The 25,194-nt window shown below is 53.8% G+C and overlaps 1 protein-coding gene across 19 annotated transcripts in view; it reads left to right on the top strand.

Moving 5' to 3' along the window:
• EPB41 (erythrocyte membrane protein band 4.1) overlaps window positions 1-25,194 on the top strand; it is a 72,377-nt gene that overhangs the window by 18,698 nt on the left and 28,485 nt on the right. For 7 of the 19 annotated variants that reach the window (XM_080357503.1, XM_080357506.1, XM_080357502.1 and 4 more), the window contains 7 exons: window positions 15,067-15,538; window positions 17,856-18,098; window positions 20,239-20,343; window positions 21,899-21,941; window positions 22,852-22,927; window positions 23,387-23,605; window positions 24,851-24,938. In XM_080357503.1, the coding sequence (XP_080213629.1) occupies window positions 15,074-15,538; window positions 17,856-18,098; window positions 20,239-20,343; window positions 21,899-21,941; window positions 22,852-22,927; window positions 23,387-23,605; window positions 24,851-24,938 (1,239 nt within the window). In that variant the 5' untranslated portion in view covers window positions 15,067-15,073. Of the gene's footprint in view, window positions 1-6,656; window positions 6,814-15,066; window positions 15,539-17,855; window positions 18,099-20,238; window positions 20,344-21,898; window positions 21,942-22,851; window positions 22,928-23,386; window positions 23,606-24,850; window positions 24,939-25,194 lie in introns of those variants that run through there. The other 12 variants (XM_080357519.1, XM_080357510.1, XM_080357517.1 and 9 more) reach the window with 7 other exon arrangements.

The raw sequence follows: 25,194 nt of genomic DNA, 5'->3' as shown, positions 1-25,194 counted from the left end.
CACAATTAGCCGGCTCGCGGGGGCCCTGGGAAGGCTGTTCTGTGGCGGTACAGTAGTATTATTTTCTTTTATGATGGCTGGCACGATTATAACTTTGAATTCCTTGAAGGTTTTCTGGGTCGTTGCGGTTGTTAACGGGATGTCCCACTCGCGGTGCGCGTCGGGTGTCAGTGCTGCAAGTGCACTTGATATTTATTTTTGTACATCGTGGTGCCAACCTCCAGCATCTTCGGTTACGTTTCCAGGACAATTTTGAGCATTTTATGTGATACAAAAGACAGCAGGGTGCTTTGCGTATCTCTGTTGACATGGCCTTAATAAAGAAGGTGAGGATTTTCTAGGATTCCCGTGGACAAACATAATCTGCTGCAGGAGGTAAACATCAGGATAAACATAGCGCTCCTTACATTTAAAACTCAATTAGAGCCTTATGAAGCAGAGAGAATCATGTTTTGTTTCGTAACGTAAATGCATTAATTATTCCCTGTGTCAGTTTTGATTAGAACAACAGGAATTACCTGTGTTTTCAGCTGATCTCGCAATTGCAATTTAAACCAAATTTTTTTGGTGGGAAGGCAGCAGCATTTGGTGGGAAGGTGGCGGTTTCTCAGCCGCTCCTGACCCGGGCGAGGGGATGACGGTCACTTCCCAGCCCGTTCCAACACACCGTATGTTCCCAAAGCCTAAAAATGCCTATAGACAATTACACTGCAAATCTAGAGCTGCTGTCTCCAGTAACGCGCTGCCGACTGCCTGCGTGCTCCGCTTGAGCGGCCGCGATGTTTTCAGTTGACAGCATTTGATTTTCGGAAGCGGTCGAACATATCTATCCCGATGCCCCATTTACTGCTTGTTGAGCAGAATACTTGAATTGATGGGAGGTAGGCTGGTAGCTGAGTTGCTTCTCTAGTGAGCAACCGCGTTTGCAAATTCATTCATTAGCGATCAAAGCGTTGCCGTGCCGGGGTAGCTGGGAGCCTTCCAGCCACAGGATGTTGGGATGCTTTGATATGTTGATGGGTGGATGGTGATGTTGGGAATGTGGTACGTGGCGTGCTAGAGTAAAATTGGACGTACAGAAGTGCTGCTGACGGAAGGGAACTGCATGTCCCAGGTTGCTGGATTTTCACCAGGAGTTGTGGTGTCTCAAAGGCATCTTGGGGTTTTGGTGTCAGAGTTCCCAGCCCTCTGTCCTCGAGGAGGTTTGTGGAGGTGTTGGATGTGTGTCCACAGCACCTGGCCAGGAGTTTCCCATCAAACACCTTTTCCTCGATGTGTTCTCTAACGAGGGATGTTCGATGAGCCTCTTCATTTGGGGGCACCGTGACACTCCCTGTCCTGCTGCAGAGCAGGTTCTTCTCCAGCACTTTACTGCCACTTATCATCTGGTTTTTGGAAAAAGCCCAAGGCGCTGGTGCAGCCCAGAGGTGCTGAGGGTCACAGGGATGCTGTGGATCACAGAATAATCTCTGGGCTCTTCCCACATATCGGGGCCAGGGGTTCTCCTGGAACAGAGAAATGGGAGCAGAGCAGCGGGGGGGTGTCTGCTGGGGGCTGCGCTTCTGCGCTCCGCCGGCTTTGTCCGGGCTTGCTCTGCTTGCCGAGCTGCTTTTACCCCCAGCAGCGGTGCATCGGAGGTGCTGCTTTCATAGAGGAGCCTCTGCGGGGCCTGCAGGAGCCTGGGGGATGCAAATCTTTTCTTTTAGAAACCTTAACTTTCTGTTTTTAAACTCCACTGCGGATCTGCTCCTTCCCAACCGCATTTGACCCCCATGCAGCTTTTCTGGAGCGTTAGGAAGTGGCAGAAGCTCAGATTGCTCAGGCCTGGGCTGCGTTTCGCTGCTGTTGCAGGTCTCTCTGGGGAAGCCCGATGAGAAGCTTTGCGTCTCGAGTGGAAATGGTGCTCTGGGCTTGGGGAGCTCTCGCAATGATCGTTCTGCTTTCTTGGGCTTGGCTTATGCTGTAATCTTGTGTAGATGAAGCAGGATGCTCTACATAAAGATTTCACCTTCTGCGCTGTTTTGATCAGCGCCGTGGTTCTTTAAGTTGCAGGGAAGGGGAGGACGTGGCATGGCGGGGATTTATCTTTGTCCGTCGGATGGATTAGGTAGGAATGTTCATGGCTTGTACTTAATCCAGATTAATATTATTAGTTTCTTTACATTCAGTCGGTCGTTTACGCTTGTTTTCTGTTTATGTGAATTTTTGCTTGTGTAATGATCCTAACGGTATGTATTAAAAGCAAATACTTTTAGTTCATCTGTGTGGATGGAATAAAAAAAATATATATATATAAATATTTAAATGAAGCAGTTCCACAGTGAGGAAAGTTGTTTGATCTTGGAGTGTCTCAAGCACTTGTCACCTTCTAGGGCACCCTCCTCCAGCCCCCCCTGCTCTTCTGATACGGGCTTTTCCCGTGCCATTCCGCTGCAGCTGCCGTGCTCCGCGCAGGCACCAGCGCAGGGGCTGGCATTTATAATGTATGAAGTCACGCAGCACTTGCGCTCTGGTGCTTTTGGAGGGAACGGTGTTTGCGCGTCCCTGGTCGTGGCGCAGAGCCCGGCACACGCGGGCACAGGAGCAGCTCCGGGGAGCGATTCTGCTCCCGCCGCGCGTTTCTGGAGGCGCGATCGCTCCGTGGCGCTGGCCGGTTGCAGGCTGATTATTCCCCTCCCTTCCCCGCCCCGTGTAATGTGTGTGTGTGAGAGAGATAATTAAAGCTTTTAGTCAAATAACTAACTAAGCCGCTCGCGCAGCTCTGTGGAACGCTGGGCGGTGGAAGATGGCGCGTGCCGCTGGTCCCGCGGCGGCTGCTCCGCGTTTCTGTGCCAGCGCAGCCCAGCCGGGTCTCGGTGCGTGATCGCACATGGCTTTCCACCCCCGGGGCTTGCATATCGCTAAATATAAGAAAAAACCACCCCGCTAAGTGGGAACAGTCCTGCCCCATTGTGCTGGGGGCCCTGGGCTGTATTTATTTCCTGCTATTCAAACTCCACTCTGAACACGGGATTAATAATTCCCGCCTGGGCTCATCTGCGGTGCCAGCGCGCAGATGCATCAAAAGCAGGAGCTGGTCTTTGCAATGCGCTTGTGAGACGGGGCTGGGTGCTTTGGGAAGGTAATGGTGTAAAGCTGAAGGGTGGTGTGGGTTTATCCCTGGGCTGTGAAGCACGGTGGAGCGTTCCGCGTTCCAGCGCTGGTCTCTGCTGCCGTGCGCTGCCCGCGGTGCCCGAGCCGGGCGCTCGGGAGGTGAGAGACACACGGCTGGGGACCGTTCCTGGGAGCTGAGAGAGTCGTGTGTCATCGGGCAGGGGCTGGTTCCTGGGAGGGCGAAATCTTTCGGGTCCAGCTTCAGCTGCCGTAGTTTGAAGTTGTTTCTCCTGCAGCCCGGACTTGCTGCCTTCTAGTTGCTGAAACAAGTGAGAAGAGGGTCCTACAACCAAATACCCCTCGTTTCTCCTCTTAAGAAAAAGGCGGAATTCGCTGAGGCTGTACGGGAAGATGTGTTTAAGTGTATGGGGGCAGTGAAAAGGCCATTTACAATGTAATCGTGCCCTGGCACAGCAGAAGGCAGAGAATGTGTTCTCAGGCGGCTTGTACCCTGTTTTCCCGAAAATAGGAGCTGCCCTGAAAATAAGCCCTAGCATGATTTTTCAGTATTTTTGAGGATGCTCAAAATATAAGCCCTACTCCAAAAATAAGCCCTACTTACAATTAATGTAAAATGTCATTTTAAATAGCGTCCAGGCAGCAAAGAATATTCTTCTATGGTGCATGCTGGTGCTCGGGATCCGTCCCCGCCGGCGGGCGCGAAATCGCGTGGCAGCGTTGCTGGCTCCGTGTTTTGCAGCTGCTGCCCTTGGCTTGTTTGGAGATGCTGATGGACGCTCTTCAGCTGACCCGATGATGACAGACGACGAGGTGCAGTTTATGAAAAAAAGAGAGTTCCCGGTGCATGATGAATTGGGCGGGAGAGCTCGGGGCAGCTGGATCTGTTAGTGTTCCGTGTCTCTGTGCCGCCCGAGGCAGGAACGGGACCAGATAATGGACGTGAGAGATGGCTTCAGCAAAGCAAGGAGGCTTGCAGTTACAGGGAAATTGGGCATTTCACTGCTTTTCTTGCAGCTTTATTTCTTCCTATAACTGAACCGGACTCTGCAGCATGAGTATTGCCTGTATATTATACGGTTGGGCTGTCCAGCTTGGGTTTGGTCTATGCCGTGATAACTGCAAAACGCCAGGTGGAGCGAAGGCAGAGACGGGGCAGGGACGTGGATCAGGGGCAGGGACGTGGATCAGGGGCAGGGACGTGGATCACGGGCAGGGACGTGGATCAGGGGCAGGGACGTGGATCAGAGGCAGGGACGTGGATCAGGGGCAGGGACGTGGATCACGGGCAGGGACGTGGATCAGGGGCAGGGACGTGGATCAGGGGCAGGGACGTGGATCAGGGGCAGGGACGTGGATCAGGGGCAGGGACGTGGATCACGCGCAGGGACGTGGATCACGCGCAGGGACGTGGATCACGCGCAGGTTCGGGAGGTCGTTAAGGTTTGCACGGAGCTAATTGTTGGCGTGGAGAGCTGCAGGCCTGCTTGCAGGGTCGGCTGTTGTTTGCTGGGCTGATGCTGCTGGTGGAAGTGGTTGTACATTAACTACTTCTCGTGTTTTCTCATCGCAAACAGTTGTACATTGCTCAGGCAGCAGGAGCAGATGCAACAAGCCCCGTCTCGGCTCTGCATCGACTCCCGCCTGCGCCTTTTACATCCAACCCGGGACTGGAAGGAAACGAGAACTGCGCCCTGCTGATGCGTTAAGTAAAATCAACTGAAAATCTTGTGCTCATTTTGGAAACAGTTTAACCTTCCGAAACTTCTGACTCTGGCAAAACAGCAAGTGGCGATTAGTTATACTGAAACTAAAGTTCGATTAATTGTAACTTCTGTCACCCTTTGGCTTTACCGCTAGAAAAACATCCTGGGCTAGGTGGAGATCTCGTTTTAAAACTAGAAACACCTGTTCTGTTAAACTTTATCATAGCTTAGCTGGGAGTGGAGAGGATGTAGAGTGAAGTTCATGGGTGTGTTTTTCCTGTGTACATCAGGAGTTTGCTTATTTTTTCCCCTGTGTTGAAGATCCTGATCCACTTCAGCAGAAACATTCCCTGAGACAATGTTTGAGACATGGTTGGCCGATGGTTACCGTTCTGTTCTCCCACTTGCATGCGGAGCAGGTTGAGCACTGACCTTCCCTCCTGCTGCCAGGAGCAAGTTTTGCAGCGCTGCTCCTGAAACATTTGGAAGTGCACTGCACCACGCAAAGGGAAACACGTTTAGAAAAGAATCTAATGTTCAATTTAAAAATGGTATGCGATTGTGGTAAAGCGGTGTTTCCTTCCGGCGTGTGGCCGTTCCGCACAAGGGCACCGCATCAGTCCTTTGCGCAATAGACCTGTCTGTGGAAAGGCAGAGAAGAGGCCGAGGTTGACGGGGCCTCTCAGAGCGGGGCAGAACGGTGTCTTGCGCCAGGGGGTTGTTAAATCTGAGCAGTGCGAGTTGCAAAACAGCTTCTCTCGCCAGTCTGGGGACGGCGGTGCCTCTGGGGAGGGCTCATGAGCGGCACAGGGTCGTTCTGCGCCGCTCCCGAGGTTCGTGCTGTGCTCCAAAAGGGAGCTGGTTTGGGTCTTGCCTCCCAGGGCTGGTGCTGGCACCTGAACAGGCTCGGTTTGTGGTTTAAAGCGACGCCTGCTTGGAGGGAGATAGTTTTTGGGTGTTTTCCACATAGTCTGGGGAGCCCGGGCTTTGCATCCGTTTTGCCAAAGGCACTTGCAGCTCACATGAATTAATACGGCGCCAGCTGCTGATGGTGACGTGTGTCCCACATCCCAGAGGTTTCCAGGTTAACGTCCCTGGTCCTGAGCTGCTGCTGCGTTATTTTTTGTCTTCCAAAGCAGAAAGCAGCCATTTGGGGTGTGCATGCACAGGGCACCCCGGGGGCTGCTGAGATCCGGGCACTGAGGCCACGGTGACTTTTGCTCATCCCCTGTTTCACCAAACCTGCTCTTTTTGCCCAGTTAATCTGCCACCGAGAGCGGGAAACGCTGTTTTTTCCCCAGGAGAGAGCGGGCAGGGTTGAAGCAACGCCTGCAGCTCCGTGCAACCGGCGGCATCCCCGTGCGCGGGGAACGCTGTAATTAATGTCGGCTCTTGAGCACCGGGTAATTGAGAGCAGTAATTGGATGGTAGCTTAAGAGCAGGAGCACGGTTAAATAAATCAAGCAGGCGTGCAGTTGGAATGTCAGTGGGTAAAACGCCTGGGAAATGGCAAATCCACGTGGCAACGGCGCGAGCGACGTCGGTGCCGAACGTGAGCGACTCAGAGCAGCCCGACAGAACCGAGCAGGGACGGGCTCCTCTCCCCCCGCTGCGGAACAGGGGAATCACCTGCTGAGGGAGACACTTCTTAAGCATCTCCCTCACTTACGAATGGGATGTGGAGTTGTAATTCACTTTCTAAACAGTTTTTGCAGCTTGTTTAGTTTGTGGAGCTGCAGCGTGCTCAGGCTGCTCCGTGTGCACCAACGTCCTCAGTGGGAGACCAGCCCGTGGCGTTTGCTTTTTACCCTTAGACCACCGTCCCTGTCACCGTGAGGGCTGCTAGGACCAGCCTGCGTTCCGGAGCTGCTGTGGCTTTGCTCTCGTGTCCCGTACTGCCCTGCCAACAGATTACACCGGGGAGAAGGTGTCATGGAGCTGAATCCTGGCCAGACCTCGTCGGCACGTTCAGTGTTTTCGTCTTATGGAGGAACAGGTGACCATTTACCTTCAGCGTGTGTGTGTAAAGAGAGCCTGACGGAAGCGCAAAGGAGGCGGTGTAATAATGTACTTATTGGAGGAGCAAAGCACCGGTTTGGCTTCGGGGGCCTGGGTGAGCTCACCGGCGCTTTTTGCTCCCTGCGCTCTTTCACCCGGTCTCATTTGAAGGGTCTTCTCATGGCAGTTTTAGCTCGAACAATGATACCGGCAGAGCTTGCAGAAAAGAGGATTTGCGTGGCATTTATTCGCTCGTGCTGCATGAATGCGGTTTCAGCAGCGCTGTTGTGTGGCTCCTGCCGTCAGCAGTTCGCTTGTCTGGTATCGCGCTCACAGCCCTTTTGCAGCATAACTGTAGGTGAGGCTGCCCATTCAGTCCTCAAAACTGGGTGCCAGACAAGACCAGTGGGTTTTGAGTCCAAAATACTGAGGATAATGAGGTTTATTCCTAATGTTCTGGTGGGTTTGGTGCTTGACAAACACCCAGGCCTCGCTGAGCCCGCTCGGGTCTGCGGAGCTCGCGGCTGGATGAGGCCGCGCGGGGCGCGTGAGGCTCCCGCTGTGCACGAGCCAAGCGCACGGATGGGTTTAAATGTGGAAAAGGGAAAAATAAGCAGAGCTTCTCCAAAAAAACATGCAGTTATTCATACCGCTTTTGTATTGTCGGGTGTCACGAATGCTCACACTGTGAATAGAGTAAGGATTATTCTGAGAACTAAGTTGTTAAATAGGTGTCAGTAGGATGGTAAATTGTGTGCACAAGACCAGTGGCTTATCCAGAAAGCGCCATTAACCTCAGCTGTGATTTATTTTAACAGGGAGATATTTAAACCACCTGCTTTCTGTTTTCTGCATCCACTTTATCCCTACTAAAGGAAATACTCCATCTTGCAAGGCTCTTTTTAAAAAAATATTGCAATATTTAGCAAGTCGTGAGCTGTTTGCTGTTGTCTGCTCAGCGGGACGGTGCCCCGCGTGTGTCGGTGCCGGGTGGCAAAGGTGGGAGTCAGGGAAGGGAAACGTAGCTCTTGAGAACCGCTCGAGAGCAAGACCGGTGTTTGTCGAGCGAAATCAAACCCTGCGTGCGACTCACCCGCCGTGCGAACCCATCGCGGGCAGGGAACGCAGCCCTTGTAATGTGGCGGCAACGCGTGTTCCTGTCCCCCTCCCCGCAGGTGCTGAGGGTGAGCACGGCTTCCTTTTCCTCTCTGTAGCTTGAAGAAAGCAACGTTTTGCGCGTTTCCTCCGTGCAGATGTGGGCGATGACTGTGAGCGGGAGGGCTGGTGCAGCAGCAGAGCAGAAGGTGCCGTGGGGACCAGCGACGATGCTCGCTTGGGTCTCCAACAGTGGAGAAAACTCACAATATCATGCTATCGTCCTTCCCATTTTTTTAAATCAAGAAGATATTTAGTATTCTGGTTACTGTTTGCTGTGGCTGATAGGACAGGCTGCACGTCGGAGCTCAGCTGCCATGTCCTAGCGAGCTGTTGGTGCGTGAGGATGGGAGTCCCACGTAACGGTTCAGCACAGGAGCGGGCGCAGCACCCGTGGAGCGAGGCGGTGACGGCTCCGCGGCAGCGGGAGCGTTGGCGCAATTATTTTGGTAATAAAGTGCTCCCTGGGTATTCGGTGTCCCGGGGGATCGAAGGGATTCCCGACAGCTGAGCGGGGCAATGGAGCGCGCCATTGTCCCTTTAACCGAGCTGCAGAAGGGCGATGTACGGAAAGAACCAGGTTGGGCGTTGAAGTATCATCCCTCTATCCCCTGGGTCAATATTGAGAGTATTGCCCAAAATGGGAACTTTTTTGCTGCAAATCTTTAGTAGCTGCTTCGAGCAGGTTGAGGGTGGTTTCTCAGCACCGCAGTCGCTTTGTGCTTAAATCCTGCCAAAGAAACAGGTGATTATTGAATGAAAATCACAATTCCGAGCTGTGCGCGAGTGTTATCTTGTAAAGCATCCAGAAAGCCGGGTCGCGTCTTCTCCCCACGGGCGGCACCGCGCAGCCGGTGTGGGAACCACGGCGGCAATTCTGATTCCGAGCCATCCCCAGCGAAAATGGTTGTTTGCAAATGTGTTGCATCAGATGTGTCAATAGATGTAATTAAGGAATGAAGGCTGCCGCACACCCCTAATTAAGGGGATTAAAAACTAAAGCTGCCTAATTTCACTGCAGGGTGGAAAAAACAAGCAGGCGGACTGGGGGAAGCGGCTGGGAGGGCAGGTTTGGGTAGGAGGGCTCTGCAGCCTCATCGGTGCCGACAGGAGCAGCTCTGGGCAGGGTGACAGCACCGAGCCGACCTGTAATTTGTGCGTAATCGGCTGCCAGGCACAGAAGAAGAATTTTAATTGCTGCTTCACACTCCTTCCCCATTTGGTTTCTGTTCCTGGTGGGGATGGAGGATGTTCATCCCCTGGCAGCTGGGGTGCGGCCTTGGGCGGGTCCCGGTCCGGTCACCCGTCCGCGAGAGGTGTCCCGGTGTCCCGGTACTGTCACCGTCCCCTGGCTGTTCAGGCCAGTGGTGCAGGATCCTTTTGCGGAGAAGCAGAAGCGCGATGTGTCCGGAGGAGGAGAAGCAATGGCTGATTTACAGGAGAAATCAGCCCTGGGCAGCGCCGGTGCTGACTTGTTTTAGTTTCCTTCATATTCAGTGCACTCTTGAAGCAGCAAGCCCAGCGTAAAGCCCAAGCTGAGGGTGCTTTCAGGGAGCTTTTAGCTGGGCGAGCCTTGCGTGACTCAAGCCACACCACCCGTCCTGTAGGTGGCTCCCGTAGATATTTTAAATGCTGTGCATTTATTGTTCAGCAAATAAATATCACAATAGGTTATTTTCAATGAATTTTGGGCGTTGTACCAGGGTGCGGCCGATGTACTCGAGGCACTCGGATGAACGCGTGTTGTATTGCAGCCGCGTAACTACAAACCAGGCGGCTGAGCGCGATGTCCCCGGCACGGAGCAGAGGAGCAGCGGGTGACGGAGCCTCTTCAGAGCTTTTTAGCGTCAAACACCCTCCTGGCTCCCGGTGCCGCGGCGGCTCGTCCTTGGCCGGTGCCTGTGCGTGTGTGCGCACGGGTGGTATTTATTTAGCAGGCAGCTCTGTATCAAAGGAGTGTGCAGGTCCCTCTTGGGTTCTAATTATAGCTTTGGTTTGGAAACAGCCAAAGGGAAAACAACAGAAGCAAAAAAAGCACTTTACCCCTGTGCTTGAGAAACTGTAAAGAAGGAAAATGAACCCTGTTATGTTAAGCCTTGAGTGTAAATGAGGCACAGTGTGAGTAAACACATCTGTGTTCAGGAAGGGGGAAAAAAACCCTTATGAATAATGCATGGCAAAAATCCTCCTATTCAGCTGGTCGGGATCTGTCGTTGGTTCTGTTGAGCTGCTGCTTAGGGAGGCGCTGGGGAGGAAGGGCGTTGTGTGCGGTGCTGGCGTTACCATCTCTGCTTCGTTACCATCGTCACCCCGATATTCCTGGGCGCAAGGTGGGCAGCGGCTGCGACGGAGCGGCCCGCGGGGCCGGAGCCCGTGCGCCCGGCCGTGTCCCCGGCCGTGTCCCCGCGGGCGCTGGGGCGGCCGGGCGGCGCGGGCTCGGTGCCGCAGAGCAGGTTTTCAGCAGGCTCCGGGAAGGGCTGTTGCTGCCCTGGGCTCCGCTGGGCGGGACGGGAGCCCCCAGCGTCGCTTCCGTCGCTCGCTGCAGGACAAGCAGCAACGCTTGGTTAAACCAACTGCTTTCTGAGCCTTTTTAGCAAACTGCTGATCTGCTTCAGGAGGGAGAGTCCATGAGCAGCTTTATTTTGGTGCACATGCCTTCTCCCTGGTTCTGTTCTGCATCCAACCGCTCCCAGTTCAAGTGAGTTTATTTAACAGGTCCCGCATGAGCGGCCTTTTCAAACCCGTCGCTGCAGACAAGGCTCTGGCCACTAGTACAATACATATTTTCGTTTAAATTTCAGTGCTTTACCAACGAGCAAAGCCCATGAATTCCTGCATCAGGAGTTCTGTAGCATCCAGGAGGGTTTCTGAGGATACATGGGAGGAGCTCCTGGTTCCCCTCAGTTGTAATGCACTTACTGCTCCATTTAGTCGGGTCATTTTATAAGCCCAGTCTTCCATTTGAACATAAATGATTTGCTTTCAGCAGATGGCGAGCTCCTATTTTTTGCCCTCATTTAAATAGGAAAGCTGTACGAGAGCAGGAGATGAAAGAGGGGCACGGTGCTGCCAGCATGCAGTAGATTACGAGGGCTGTGCTGGTGCGAATTAAACCCGGGTGGCTGTAACGTGCCATCTGTGGTGTGTTGGGGTGTTTGTTTTTCCCCCATTCGGTGGGGCCCCTGAAGTGTCCTGTTACCGCCGAGCGAGCAACCACATCCCTTTTGTTCAGCGCCCAAAGCATCGGCACAAAAAGATGGTGCGCGTTAGTGCTCACAGCGGTTATAAAGTGCCAGCGCTAGTTATTCCTCTAATAAAATATATTAAATAAGTTTTGACAGGTTCTGGTGCTTTGCAGCATTGTAAAGTTGTCTGATTGTCTTACTGAGAGGCTTATTGCATTGCATTCCGGTTTCTCGTCCTGGTGAAGCCCCGGCTCTGCGCCGTGTTTGGCGGCGGCAGAGGCGCCGCGTCGGAGCCGCGTCCGGGGCAGCGGGACGTCCCGCGGGGAGCTGCAGGATCCTGCTCCACCTGCAGACACAGTTCAGTTGCACATGCACCAGGCCTTGAAAAAGCCGTTTCCAGCCTGTGCTGTGTCAGAGCCGTGTTCTGTGTAGTTTCCCTGGTGAATTGTTTGCTTTTCACACATATTATGAAACGGGAAGGAATGCATCTTGGAACAAAACACAAACTCTTGCTGAAACTATTTGATTTTTGTCGTTTTTTAGCAGAAATTTCTCTCTTAGTGTCGCCAGCTCTTGCTGCAGCAGTAGCCTTTGGCAAAGCCACATTTTTGGGTAGAAAGGTCAAGACTTTGTTCCAGTGGCGTGATCACCACTGTCTGGCGTTGGCCATCGGCTGCGGAGCCGTGGATGTTGGGAAGAGGACGAGCAACAAGCTGTTATGCTCCTTTCAAGCCTCAAGTCTATTTTGTGTAGAGGATGCTTCAGTATCGCTACACACTCGAGCTCTTTCCAGATTTTTGCTCTGAAATCTCTATGTGGGATCATAGTGAAGTTTTGCTGCGATGTGCTTGTTTCTGTAGTGTCAGACGCCTTCTCTGCTCCAGCCTTGTGAAGAACCTGCCTCCCAAAGCCAGAAAACAACCCAAACAAAGCCAAGCCCGCGTTTCCAAGCCCAGCCTGGGTGCTCCCAGCAGAGCGTCCTCTGGCACCCGCGGAGCTCCCGAGGCGCCTGCGGAATCGCCCCGTGGAATAGCGGCAGGAGAGCGTGTCATTTAACTAAAAACCTGCTGGTGGTTTGGCTGTGGGCAGCAATTTCTCCAAATAATGAGTTGGAGAGCAACAGAGCAGGAACCTCGCTCTCCGTGTCGGGCTGGGTTGGAAGCAAAACACGACCCAGCAAACACCTCTGTGCAGCAAACGTGCTTTTTATTCTTTTAAATAAAGCGTCCTCTCGGTTATGTTGCCTGTTTACAAGTCTCTTTGCTTTTGAGCTCAGGAAACCATTTCTGAACATAAAACTTCAAAGGGAGGGGACCAGCCGTGTGCCCACGCCATGGAGACGCACCTGCGTCTTGCAGCAGGGTGTTTGTGTGCACCCAGCGAGTTACTGGTGCTGCTGGGAGTGCGGATTGGGAAGGGAAGGGTTCGTACGTGCCCATCTCTGCTCCCCGGCCCTGCCGAGGGGATCTGGCTGAGCTCTGGGATGGTTCCTGGGGACGGGGAAAGACGGGGAGACGTTTGCTCGTCGACAGTGAGATTCATCTTCCCGCACTGGGAACGGTCCAGGACCGCGGCTTTGAAATCCAAACAAGTGAACGTTTCTTCTTCCAGAATTGTTGGTAGTTAAAGAGAGAAAACTGCATCCGGAGGAAACGCTTGTTTGTGGCTGTCCCACTCGTTCGCCGTGCTGATAAGAGCCGCTCCGGGCTGCGCTCCCGCAGCCCGTCTGCAGAGCCTCCGCTCTGCTGTTTTGAGAGCAACGTGCTTCCATTGTTGTGTGTTGTGATAACGATTCTTCCAAGTGCATTTGTTCCAAACAAGCACAGTGGGAAGCATCTACAAAGGAGGCAGCTTTGGCGCTGGTGCCAGGGGGGCTCGCTGTTCTCGTGCGCTCACGTGGGACGGTTTTGCAGTGTCTCTGTCCTGCTCTGCATGTGTTGGGGCTTCGGGAGGTGGCCGCGGTGGGCCCGTCCTGCATCGTGGGCTTGGGGCGATGTGCGTTTGGCTGAACGTAGGTTGCTGCCCCCTGCGCCACGTTGTAGCATCCCCAGGAGTCCCTGGAGAGCGTGAGTTGGCTGGGGTGAATCCCCCACGTGCTGCCATCTGCAAACCGACCGCAGCCCCGTGCCCCCGTGAGTGTGCAGCCCCTTCAGGACCTCTCCTGAACCGAACTGCAGATGTTTCTGGTTTGGGGGAGAGGCAAATTCGGCGTTACGGGCTGGGTTTTTCTGCTTTCCCCAGAGGGGGCAGCAGCGCGAAGCTGCCCCGTCCGCGGGGGAGCCGGCTGGTGCTGCCGGGGTCTGCCCGCGCGTTCCCGTTAGCTGGGGCTTTACCGCTTTCCCGTGGAGCCCGCTCCGTCATAACCTTGCGAAAGCAGACTCCTGCGAGCCCTGTGGGAGCGGGGCGATGCGTCACCCCCAGCGCCTGGGGAGCCGCGCGGCGCTCCCGCCGCCCTGCCGGCCGGTCTGCTCCCACGCAAAGGCGCTGGAGGAGAACGGGCCTGGAAACCCGGGCAATCTGCGTCCCTGGGTGAGCGGCTTCAGTGCAGGTCCCTGGCGCCGCTTTGTTTGAACCACGGCTTTAGGAATAATGTTAAGCTTTTGCATTAAATGCAGGGGAACAGTACTTTGGAAAGCTAGGAGGGCTTTTTTCTTTCAAGCACTCTGGTTATTTTGGCGGTCAGGATGAGTTACATTAAAATCGTTGAATGCAATAATACGTAGGAGGGTAACATCTTGAAATGTTTCTTAATTTTAAGTACGTATTTTGAGCAAATGTTTGTATGCCAAGGCTTGGGCTGGGCGGATTGAAAGGCATATTGGATTATATGCTTTTTGCTCTGTGTAAGCAGTGGCAACTTATTGCTGCAGATACACGTGACGCAACGCGCAAAGATTAGTTCTATCCTCTCTAGAGCACGATTATTTTGGATCCTCTTTGCACCTTAAATAGATGTTCTTCTCATGTGATTTCCATCTTTTTGTGTCGACAGCCCAGGCTAAAGTTGAGATAAATATTGCATCAGCTCAGCAGCACGGACTCTGAAGAAATCCGCTCTCCATTGCGAGGTGCTGGGAACCCTTTCATTTCACGTTTTTCCAGTGTGCAAGGCGAAGATCTCACGAGTCCTCGAGCCTGCTCTGCTCCACTGGGCCCGTCTTGTGCAGATCATGGTGATCAGCACCAATGAGCCCCATCCTGAGCAGAGCATCAGTGTGGTGTATCATGTTTAAATATCCCCTTTTCAGATCACGGTTTGATCCGTGGCCGCTTCCAGGGCCATTCAGAAGCGAGCAGCTGCTAAAATCTCTTGTGGCCGTGCAGTTTTTGGCTCTCAAGCAGCAGATGGCCCGTTCCGGTTGCCGTGGTGAAGGATGCTCCAACGCCGCAGCCGTCGTGGGCTGTCTGGGCTTTTGGAGTGGGAGGGAAAAGTTGCCTGGTCACCTGTGTCCCCTCATGCGGTTGGATTTGATGGTCTTAAAGGTCTTTTCCAGCCTAAGTGATTCGATGATTCCCGTCTGCGCCGCTCCCGCAGCCGGAAGGAGCAGGGGCCCGGAGGAGGGACGTCCGGACAGCCCCGTGGGGCCGCACGTCTCCCTCCCTTCCCCTAGTCGCGGTCGCGTTTTTCAGTCACTTGCTCCTGTCAGGCCGCAGACCTGGTGCCGGGACGTGTGGCGGTTCGGAGTCAGCGCTGTCCAATGGCGGAATACGCATGGGCGAACGTCGGCAGAGGCGTTTCTGTGACAGCAAACCTTAGCAAAGTGAATCGTGTTTGCTCTTAATGGCTGGTGTTGGCAGGACGGGGTGGTGTGACGGGGAGCGTGGGGTGCCTGTGCTTGTGGCTGGGTTTGAATAGCTCGGTGCAGACTTGAATCCTGGAAAGCTCCTGACCTCTCGCACCTCTCCCGCAGCCTCATCATGACGACAGAGACGGGCCCCACGGCGGACGCCGGCAGCGCGCAGCAGCGGCCGCAGGCCCGGGAGGAGGAGGGAGCTGCCGAGACGCAAAAGCAAGAGGCTCCTCTAGAAGAAGGGGCCCAGCAGGCGCCCGGGGGGCGGCCTGCGGCGGGGCAGAAGCAGAAGGCGTCCAACGGCGACACCCCCGCGCACGAGGAGCAGAGCAAGAGGGAGCGACGCGCGTCCGAGGGCCGGGGTCTCTCCCGCCTCTTCTCGTCCTTCCTCAGGCGGCCCAAGTCTCAGGTGTCCGAGGAGGACAAAGACACCGATGCTCCTAAAGAGGCGGGAGGTGACCAGAAAGAGCTGGGATTAGGAGCCAGCCCTGATGAAGACATCCTGGTGAAAGCACCCATTGCAGCTCCTGAGCCTGAGCTCAAAACCGATCCATCGCTGGATCTCCATTCCTTAAGCAGCGCGGAAACACAGGTAAAACACCCGTGCTCCCTTCTGCTCTTGAAAATGCCAAAACCTTGAAAACGTCATATCCTGGGATGGTGAGCTTAGTCCAAGAGACTCATGTGATGCTGGAAGGGCTCTGGCCAGCTCCGCGCGGCGCACAGCGTGCTTCCCGCTCCCGCGTGGCTGCACCAGACCGCCCCGCCAGGTGCCTGCTTCCGAAATCGTGCTCACGCTTGACAGCACCAGTTGAAACGCCCCGTGCTGACTGTCGAGGCGTGGGAGGTCGCACCGGAGCCAGGTTCACGTCGTGATCCACCGCAGAGCGCTGCCCGGCGCGGCGTTGCTGGCGTGCGCGGGGCAGGCGGGGCGGCGCGCGGCGGGGAGCGCGGGGGACGTGGGTTTGGGGAGGGGTTTCGTCAGGGAGCGCAAGCGTGGCGTTTCAGCACTCGGTCGTCTGCTCAGTCCGGGCTGGTGCTGAGCCTGCCAAATACAGATATTTTCTGCTTACGCACCGTGTAGTCGGGGATTTCTGCACAGCACGTGGCCGGGCCCCGCGCCTGGCGGCTGCTCCCTGCAGCCAGGGTCAGTTTTCGTGCAAAATTTAAAGATTTTAAAGCAAGTAGAAACTGAGACAAAGGCACGAACCTGCAGCTGTTATTGATTTGGAGGTACTGGGTGCCCTCTCTTACTCCTTGTGTAATTGCAACTCTGCTGTTACTCGTGCGGCTGCCCGGAGTTAGAGAAAGGTGAGAGCCCCTGCTCCTGAGGCGGCGATTCCTTAAAACCCAACCTCTGTATCCTGGTGAAATCCGGGTTATTTACCCCTCTGCTTGAAGCTCTGAATGGGCTCCAGAGGGGTGTTATGTGTCGACAAACCCTGCGCTTTGGAGCAGTCCCGTGTGAAGTGCAGCAGTGCTGCCTGTAGGCAGGAGCCGTGATTCCCCCTCCTTGAAACTACAAACCTGTGGAGAAGAAACATTTTTAAAATGTCTTCTCCTGAATTTGTGAGCCCATGAAATCCACAGGATGATCTCTGCTCGAGTGTTGGGAGCTCTGAGGGTTGGGCTTCGCAGAATGGGAAGGAGCTGGAAGTTTTCATGCAATTTTAGCTCGGAAATTGTGTCTTCAAGAGGAAATGCGTGATTTCTCTCTCTGTTTAACTTCGGTTTGCTGCTTCTGAGTGCGTGTGAGTGCGCACCCGCGGCCTTCCCTCGCCACTGCTCCTTTCAGACGAAGCATTTGTGCTTTCTGTTTAGTTCTTATTTTAGATCAGTGTCAGTGGCTTTTTGAACTGTGACACTCGGCAGATATTTCTGCTGTGACAGCACTGGCGGGCGCTGCCTGTTGGGTAAGTGCTGACGGGCGGGCGTTAGCGCGCTCTGGCTGGCTGTGCGCTCCCTCGCCCGCCGCGCTGCAGCAGTCAGCAGCCAGCAGCCAACAGCCAGCAGCCAGCAGCCAGCAGTCAGCAGTCAGCAGTCAGCAGTCAGCAGCCAGCAGCCAACAGCCAGCAGCCAGCAGCCAGCAGCCAGCAGTCAGCAGTCAGCAGTCAGCAGCCAGCAGCCAGCAGCCAACAGCCAGCAGCCAGCAGCCAGCAGTCAGCAGTCAGCAGCCCACGGGCGCTGTTGGGATGGGGACAGCAGGGGCAGCCCGTGCGGGGCGCTGGCTGCGGCTTCATGGGGCGCGATGGGTGGGGGTCGGGGTTTGCTCTGCTCGGCCGCGCTCCCACCGCACCCAGTCACCTCCAGCGCCTGCCGGAGCCTGGCGGTGAAAGACAACAGCTTTCTCCCTCTTCCTGTCCTCGAACCGCATCTTTCAGCTATTGTAGTGAATTAAGCTGGCTCACGCAGCGCTGCGGTGGGCAGAGGGAGCGCGGCGCGCAGGCCGTCCGCCCCGCGCGGTGGCAGCTCGGTCGGCTCGGACGGCTGGACCCCGTTTGTGCCCCTGCTCCGTACCGGTGGCCAGGACAAACCCATCGCCGTGCTGGGGTCCGGCCTAGAGGGGAACACTGACCGGTCCGAAGGTGCAGCCGTTAAGAGCATGAAGATGTGCATGATGTGTTATCCGCCCTGAGTTCTCTCATCAACCCTTTCTCCTTTTTTTATTCCATCCTTTATTAAATGAAGAGGTGAGAATGACTTGAAGGGCTTCAAAAATTACCATCACCACCTTATGATTCCATGATTTCATGATTATCCACCCAAGCGACTGCTCCGCATCCCAGGTTACGCACACAAGTCAGATACCTAATTGTGGGGTGGGATCCCAGCCCTGCGATGCACCTCTGCGTGTTCCGTGTGGTGCTTTTTGGTTTGCTTGTCATCTGAAGTGCTTGTTGGGGTTTCAGCCCGCGCAGGAGGAGAGGAGGGACGAGCCGGAGCCGGAGCCGGAGCCGGAGGGCAGAGCGCTCGGGGACAAGGACGGAGGGGAGGCCGAGGCCGGGGGCGCCCAGCCCGAGCGCAGCCCGGAGCCTGCGGAGACCAGAGCAGAGAAGGATTTGAGAGCTGCCCAGAGAGCAGCAAAAAGGCACAGGAACATGTACTGCAAGGTCGTCCTGCTGGATGACACCATTTTTGAGTGCTCCGTGGATGTAAGTACTTCTGGGGTTTGTTTCTGCGTCTCTTTTCCTTCTCCCTTCTCCTCCCCTTGAAAAATGACCACAAGCGCTATTTAATAGGGGCCTAATTTGCTGCCAGGGAATCGCGTGCTTTACTGCAGAGCAATCTTGCTGTAAGCTATAACAGATTATTTGTTATAAAAATCTCTGGATGCCTAGGAATCTTTCTTTATTGTTCTACGATTTCCAGGCTGCCTTGCTTTATAGATGTCGGAGAAGTCTAAAAAAAGTTCATCTTTCTCATTTGTGTCCTAGACCAGGCTTTAGGCTTTTGAGTTAGGTTGAGATTGTCTAAATATCTTCCGCCCCTTTCCTTTGAATAAAATGGGTTGTCAAGCTGCTCTGCGCTTTTCACCCGAGACCCCTTCACCTATCAGGCCAACGTAACTCCTGGAGGCTGGATGTAAAGAAACGTGCTGTGTTCAGCCTACAGCTGAATATATCTGCAGTAAACTATTTAAAATTATTATGTTGACTTTTAGCCCTGCAAACCCATTCGTCTGAGAGCTTTTCCTCTGCTTTATTTTGTGCATTCTCTCACAGGGCTCTCTTGCTGTCAGGGCAATAAAAAGCTAGCAGAAATCCCCATTTCAGTGTTGAAGTGCTCGTCCAGAATATTAATAATGCGGTACTTACCGCTGGAGCACGCTTCCGTCCGCTCGTTTCTCCCCGTCCCGCTGCTGACGGGGCCGGGAGGGGGATGTGGCACAGGCGCCTTGTGGCAGCGTCACCTCGGGTGACCCTGGGCAAGTAGGTCAGTGTTTGTGTAATGACGTCGCTGCTGCTAATTGCACGGGGAGAGCTGGGAGCCCCATGGCCTCCCCTGGGCCGGGGTTTTGTGTGCAGCCCCACCAGAAAGAAACTGTTCTCCGAAATACTGGTGGCAGGTGGTTGTGCCCTCGTGCGTGAGTTTGCGGCAGCGACGCCTCCAGGTGCCGCCATCGCACGACGCGGTGCAGGTTCATGGGGACGTGGTCAGTGCCGGGGCTGGGGCAACGGTTGGACTCGATCTTGAGGGTTTTTTCCAACCAAAATGACTCTGTGATTCTCTCACACTGTTGGGGGGGGTCGGTCTTGACTTGAGCAGGACGTTAGGAATCTCTGTCTGTAGGTCCTGAGGGGTTTGGAGGGGCTGCCGTGGCTCTGGGACCCTCGTGACTTGACGAGCACCCTTGGCTTTAGCACCAGTGTGATCCTGCTCTAGCACTTAACACTGAATTGAGAAGGGTTTGCAAAGGTGTAGGCAAAGACCAGCACAAATGCCGTTATCCAAGAATCACAGAGTCCTGGGTTGGAAGGGACCTCAAGCATCATCTGGTGCAACCTTTCTTAGCACAAGCCCGGTCTAGACAAGCTGGTCATCACCCTGTCCAGCTGAATCTTAAAACTGCCCAATTTTGGGGAATCCAACATTTCCTGGGGAGGTTATTCCAATGGCTGGTGGTTCTCATTGGGAGAAATTTCCTTCTTGTGCCCAGTCAGTCTCTCCACAAATAACTTGTACCCATCACCCCTTGTCTTTTCCACGGAATTCCTTGTAAAAGGGACGCTCCGTCTTCTTTGCAGCCACCCCTTAGGTACTGGAACAAGAACAATGACTACTTCCAGGCGTCTTTGCCAGTTGAGGGCAATGGAAGGTTTTTAATTCCTGTATGTCCAAAATTTCCCTGAGCAATATCCAGGCTGTAACATGCGCCCCGTGTCACCTACAGAGTCGCAGCATGTGCACCAGGGTCCCTCCGGCGGGATGGCTGCAGTGACACAGCTGCGTCTGGCTCAGTGCTGTGCAGATGTGACTGAAGGGAGAGATGGGGGCACAGGTGATGCATCAGTGAAGCTCGTTTGCTTCACTGGAACTGCACTTTCTTTTCAGCAAAGCCTCCAATATAATTAGCTGGCTCTGGTTACCGTTGTTTTGTGCCTCAGGGGTGATGTCCTTTGTGCCTTCGGACTAAAAGGGTGTCTGTTCCTCGGCCAGTTCACTTCTGCAGGGTTTGGGAAGAAACAGCAGAGGAAGCAGGAATGCTCGCTGACATTCCTCTTCTCCCTCGCCTGTGAAGAAGGCGGCAGAAAGCCAGCCCGTCCTCCCGAATTTCCTTTGGTCTCTTTGCAGAAACACGCCAAGGGGCAGGATCTGCTGAAGAAAGTCTGCGACCACCTCAACCTCCTGGAGGAAGACTACTTCGGCTTGGCCATATGGGACACGCCGACGTCCAGGGTAAGCGGCCGTGCGTCCCGCGCCCGGGGCCGGCGGCGCCTCCGGAGGATCATCCCCCAGGGGACGTCCTGCGTGGGCTCTTCTGAAAGTACCTGCTCGTGTCCTCCCCAGAAAGGACCGTGAGGGTCATCAGTTGTGAATAAATGAGTGCAGGACTGTGGAATTTAGTAAAAAAGGTACAAGCTGCTGCGCTGGCACCGGCGTCATTTTTGGTGAGGGCAGTTTTGAGTGGAGGCTTTGCCCTGTGAACAAACAGCGTGACTTCATACCAAAACTCTTACTCATGGTTTCAGTTTAAGGTCTTTGTTTGGTTAGACTCAAGCAGTGTCTTATCTTTTAAACCCGTGGTTACGCTTTAACACAAGCAGTTGCTCAGACTGCTTTGTGAAGCTGGCCAGAAGTGTGCTGAACTGGAATCAGGGGCCACTTTTATGTCCTTAAACCAGTTACATTGGTCCACATCCTGACTATTCCCGTGCTTCACCTCCAGTAATCACTCACTATGACTGACAGACATTAATATAATCAAATTAATATCATTAATTAATTATACTATTAATTAATGTAAATAAATAATTACTAATTGCAAGTGTGGATTTTTAATACACAAGCAAAAGACCACCCCGTCACTATTCGAGGCAGGTTTTATAGGTTAGAGAGGCAGGCGTAGGAAAGACAGGATGAAACGTAAGTGTCGCGTGTCCCTTGGTCACGACAGACGAGCTCGGGGGGTTCAGTGGGTTAGTTCCTTCACCTCGGGACACCCGCACTCCGGGTGCTGCTCAGCGCTGCCGGCAGTGGAGGGGGTGGCTGGCTGCAGCCTGTCCAGAAGGGCTGCGGGCACCACGTCCCCCTCGAGGGACAAACCCCGATCTCTGCGCAGGGAAACTCCGTTCTAATGCGCCGGGAGCTGCCCGGATCACACGGCCAAAAGCAGGAGTTGTTTGGTGCACATGAAATTATAGAGGAGGGTGGGAATGATGTATTTCTAAATTTGTAGCTGAGATTAATACTAGAAACTGGAGTCAAAAGAGACAAAGTCTATGTCACACTGCTGTAAAAGATTCCAGCTTCCGCAGCAATGGGACGCTTGCAGTTGTATTGCAGTGATTAGGTTATTAAAAACCATCGCTGATAATAGAAAGTCTCATCAATCTTTTTTCTGCCTGGGGCACATATGGAGACGGTGCCTAAGATGAATGCAGACACATTTGCCAGGTTTTAAAGGTTCTAGAGCAAAGAGACGTGTTGTGCGAGCGTCCCCGGTGCTGGACGTGCTGTGACCGCGTGCGCTGCTCGGTGCTGCCGCGCGATACTGCGCCTGGAGCGGCCTCCCCTTCCCTGCGCTGCCCTGCGAGCGCCCGGCGGGCCAGGGCTGGAAACGCACTGCCGGGCGCCAGGCTGGAGTACAAGTTGTGAGAAATGCACCGTCTCTCCAGTTTCTGGGGCCGCGTTCGTGTCAAATGTCGGCCTTTTTGCCATAGTTTGGTGATCTGCACTTTTCTGCGGTGTTTCTGGAACATCTGTTAAACTGTGAATTTTTATCCTCTTACAGACGTGGCTGGATCCGGCCAAGGAGATAAAGAAGCAGGTTCACGGTGAGTAGCTGGAATGTGTTGTGTGGATGTGTGTGGTTCTCCCCGCTGCCCTAAATAAGCCTGGCTTTGGGGGGCCCAGGCCGGGGCCAGGTGAGCCTCTGGCAGGGCTCAAGCAGCCTCCGCATCCTTTCTCTTCTTAAGGATTTAGTGGTGCTCTGCTCCGCCCTGTTTAGACTGAATTACAGCTCCGAGCGAGTTAAGCGCAGGGTTATCTTCTCTTTGAACTAGTGTTAAAGGAGGAGTTGTGACTATGAAAATTACTTTGAGCACTTAATGAGTTGGCCCGGACTGTTCTCTGCAGATAAGTGTGATTGTTTTCAATAAAGAGAGGGAGTACAAGGTTTGCAACAAGCTGTATTAAAGCATTTAGGTCTGGACTTGTGAAGCTGTTCCTGTCCCGGTGCTGCTGGCGGCTCCCGGGGCCGGGCGGTGCTCGTGCTGGGTTTAGACGGCGTCTGACGCGGCCGCAGTGCGTTGGGCTGCTGAGAGAATGAGCACATCTGCTCCTCGCCAGGAGCCTGAAAATGGGGTCGAGTGGTGGAGCGGTGCTGATTCATTAACCCGGAGCCCATGCCTGACCCCGCTTCATGGGTCTTTTATTTGAACCACTGAAAAAACATGTGCGCAATTTAGCCTCTTAGCAAGGATTTGAATTATTTTCCACAAGCTGTGGTTTGTTCACGTGTGTTCATCTGCCCCGCTTTGTTTTCTCCTGCTTGTATCTTGGCTCCCGTAAGTGAAACAGTATTTTATACCATCTGCTCAAGAGAGCGCTATTAAAATCAGTATCACAGTCCTCTGGCCGTACTCTGAAGACCAGGCTGGATTTCCGCAGCCTTCAGTAACCACCGACTGTCGCAGAGCTCTGCTGGCACGTTTATTTTCCTCAGCCCTCTCTTTGTAATTGCAGGAGGCCCCTGGGACTTCACCTTCAATGTCAAGTTCTACCCGCCCGACCCCGCGCAGCTGTCGGAGGACATAACCCGGTGAGCTGCCTGGGCGCGGAAGCCGCTGCAGCGGGCAGGCTGATCACAGGCGGTTCACGTTTGGGTGTTATTCCGTCATTGCGCAAGGAGGTCAGGTGTCTGGGCGTTGGTGTGTTTCAGTGCATGTGCAGGATGCGCTCGCCCTGCAGCGCGGTCCGCCTGCATCGGGCAGTGCCATTTACGATCCTGGCATGTGTGTGCTTGCATAGAAAAGTACATTTTTATTGAAAACCGAGTTTTTCTGATCATATGTGTCCTCTGCTCCTTTAACAGAATGGAGGTGGCCTCACGTCCTCCTCTGCTCCACGCTCTTTACCATGGGAGCGTTACCCCATAAATAAAGATGCGGGTCAAAGTTATGAGCAGGCATCGTGCTGCGTTCGTCAGCAGCGTGAAACGGACTCTGTGTGGCCCCTGAGTTCTCTCTGCTCTCTGTAAACAGCATTTGGTTTTCCCCAGGTACTACTTGTGCCTGCAGCTGCGGCAGGACATCCTGGCGGGGCGCCTGCCCTGCTCCTTCGCCACGCTGGCGCTGCTGGGCTCCTACACCGTGCAGTCCGAGCTGGGCGACTACGATCCCGACCTGCACGGCCCCGACTACATCGGCGAATTTAAACTGGCCCCAAACCAGACAAAGGAGCTCGAAGAGAAGGTTGTGGAGCTCCATAAGACATACAGGTAAGGTACAGGGGCTGGAGCAGCTTGAAATAATGGAGATAATGGGGCTTTCTGGTGTTCTCCCCACTTCTGTTGTAAGCTTTTGGGTTCCTGCTGCACCAGTTTTTATGTTGGCAACAGAAGCTTTAGCAGTGAGGCGTGAATTTTCAGCTGCTGAGAACATCAGCTATTTAAAAAAGTCTGTTGCTTTAAAGTTGTAACAAAATCTTTCTCAAAGCCGAAATTCTTACTGCGGAAAGGAAATATTATGTTTTTAGCAAGCAGATGCAAAATCTGTCAGTTGCTGTTTTTCAACAGTGTAGCTATGCAAGTGAGTTTTATTTCATGTGAAGATGTAAAGTTTTCTTGTTTTAACCTTGCCCTTGGTAGTGTTTTATATATATCTGCTTTGGGATGTATGTAATGTTGGGACTGCAGTCTGACCGGAGCAGGTCTCGTCTCTTTGCGAGCGCTGTAGCCCACAGCACGGTTGCTGCTTTATTTGCACGTGTCAGATGGGGACTGCTCCTGGTGTCTCCTAGAGGATTTTCTTTATTGTCTGCCTGATCTCCTACTACTAAAACCCCTATTTACACCGCACACAAGACGTATGTGAGCGCTCAGTAAGGAAGACGTCAAAGCAGGGAACAAAATGAAGTGCAGACAGCTGAATGCTGTCCCAGCAGAGCTGTCACAGGTTCCTCCTACAGCAGGAGCTCCCGAACAAGGGCACTTCAGTCGGGTTGGTGATAGTTTCCATTATCAGGCTGGTTGTGTTAAGCAAAGCTGTGTCACGTTGCCCGTCCTGCAGACCCATCTGTTCCCAGAGCAGCTCCCGCTCACCTGCTCTGCGCCGGTCGCGGTCGCTGCCAGGGCGGTCTCGGCTGTTCTCACGTTGGCTTTGGAGAACAGTCGCTGGGTTGTGGGGTCAGGAGGTCTTTGGGGACAGTCCCCGTCACCCGCTGAACTGGTGGGGTTTTCTTCCACTGAATCGGTTTTTGGACCCCATACCACGTTCCTCGCTGGATAGTTTGCTGTCTTGTCATGGTCCGTACGGCTGTACAGAAATAAGGTGTGTCTGTTTTATGAGGGTGTCTCCAAGCACAAATCTGTGCATTCCGAGCAATTTAATAATTCTTTATCTAGGCACGAATTTGTGTTGGAAGCAAAAGAAAATTTAAAGAGTAAATGGTTTTATGAAGTCCGTTCTGTCACCTCTCAAAAGCAGCGGTTACACGAATAACGAGCCCTTTGTCTCCCTCGCAGGTCCATGACTCCAGCCCAGGCGGACCTGGAGTTCCTGGAGAATGCAAAAAAGCTGTCGATGTACGGAGTCGACCTTCACCAAGCCAAGGTGAGAGTCGGCGCGCGTGCCCCTGCCCGTGCGGTTTGTAAGTCGGTTCCCTCGCAGGAGCAGGTTCGCCTGTTTCAGGAGGCTCCTTTTGAAAGCTGTAGGAAGTAACGCAGCTGCTGTACAAACACACGACAGAAATGCTTCACGTGCTGTTGCAAGTGTTGTAAGAGAAGTGGCTCTTCCTGGGTGCTTGTTATTTATCTATGGCAGGAAGCTTTGCGCAGCTGCTGGCGCGGGTGGGTCTGTGCTCCGGGGG

The sequence above is a fragment of the Nesoenas mayeri genome (genome assembly GCF_963082525.1).
Source record: "Nesoenas mayeri genome assembly, chromosome: 21".
NCBI classification, from domain to species: domain Eukaryota; kingdom Metazoa; phylum Chordata; class Aves; order Columbiformes; family Columbidae; genus Nesoenas; species Nesoenas mayeri.
This window is presented reverse-complemented; position numbering and strand designations above follow the sequence as displayed.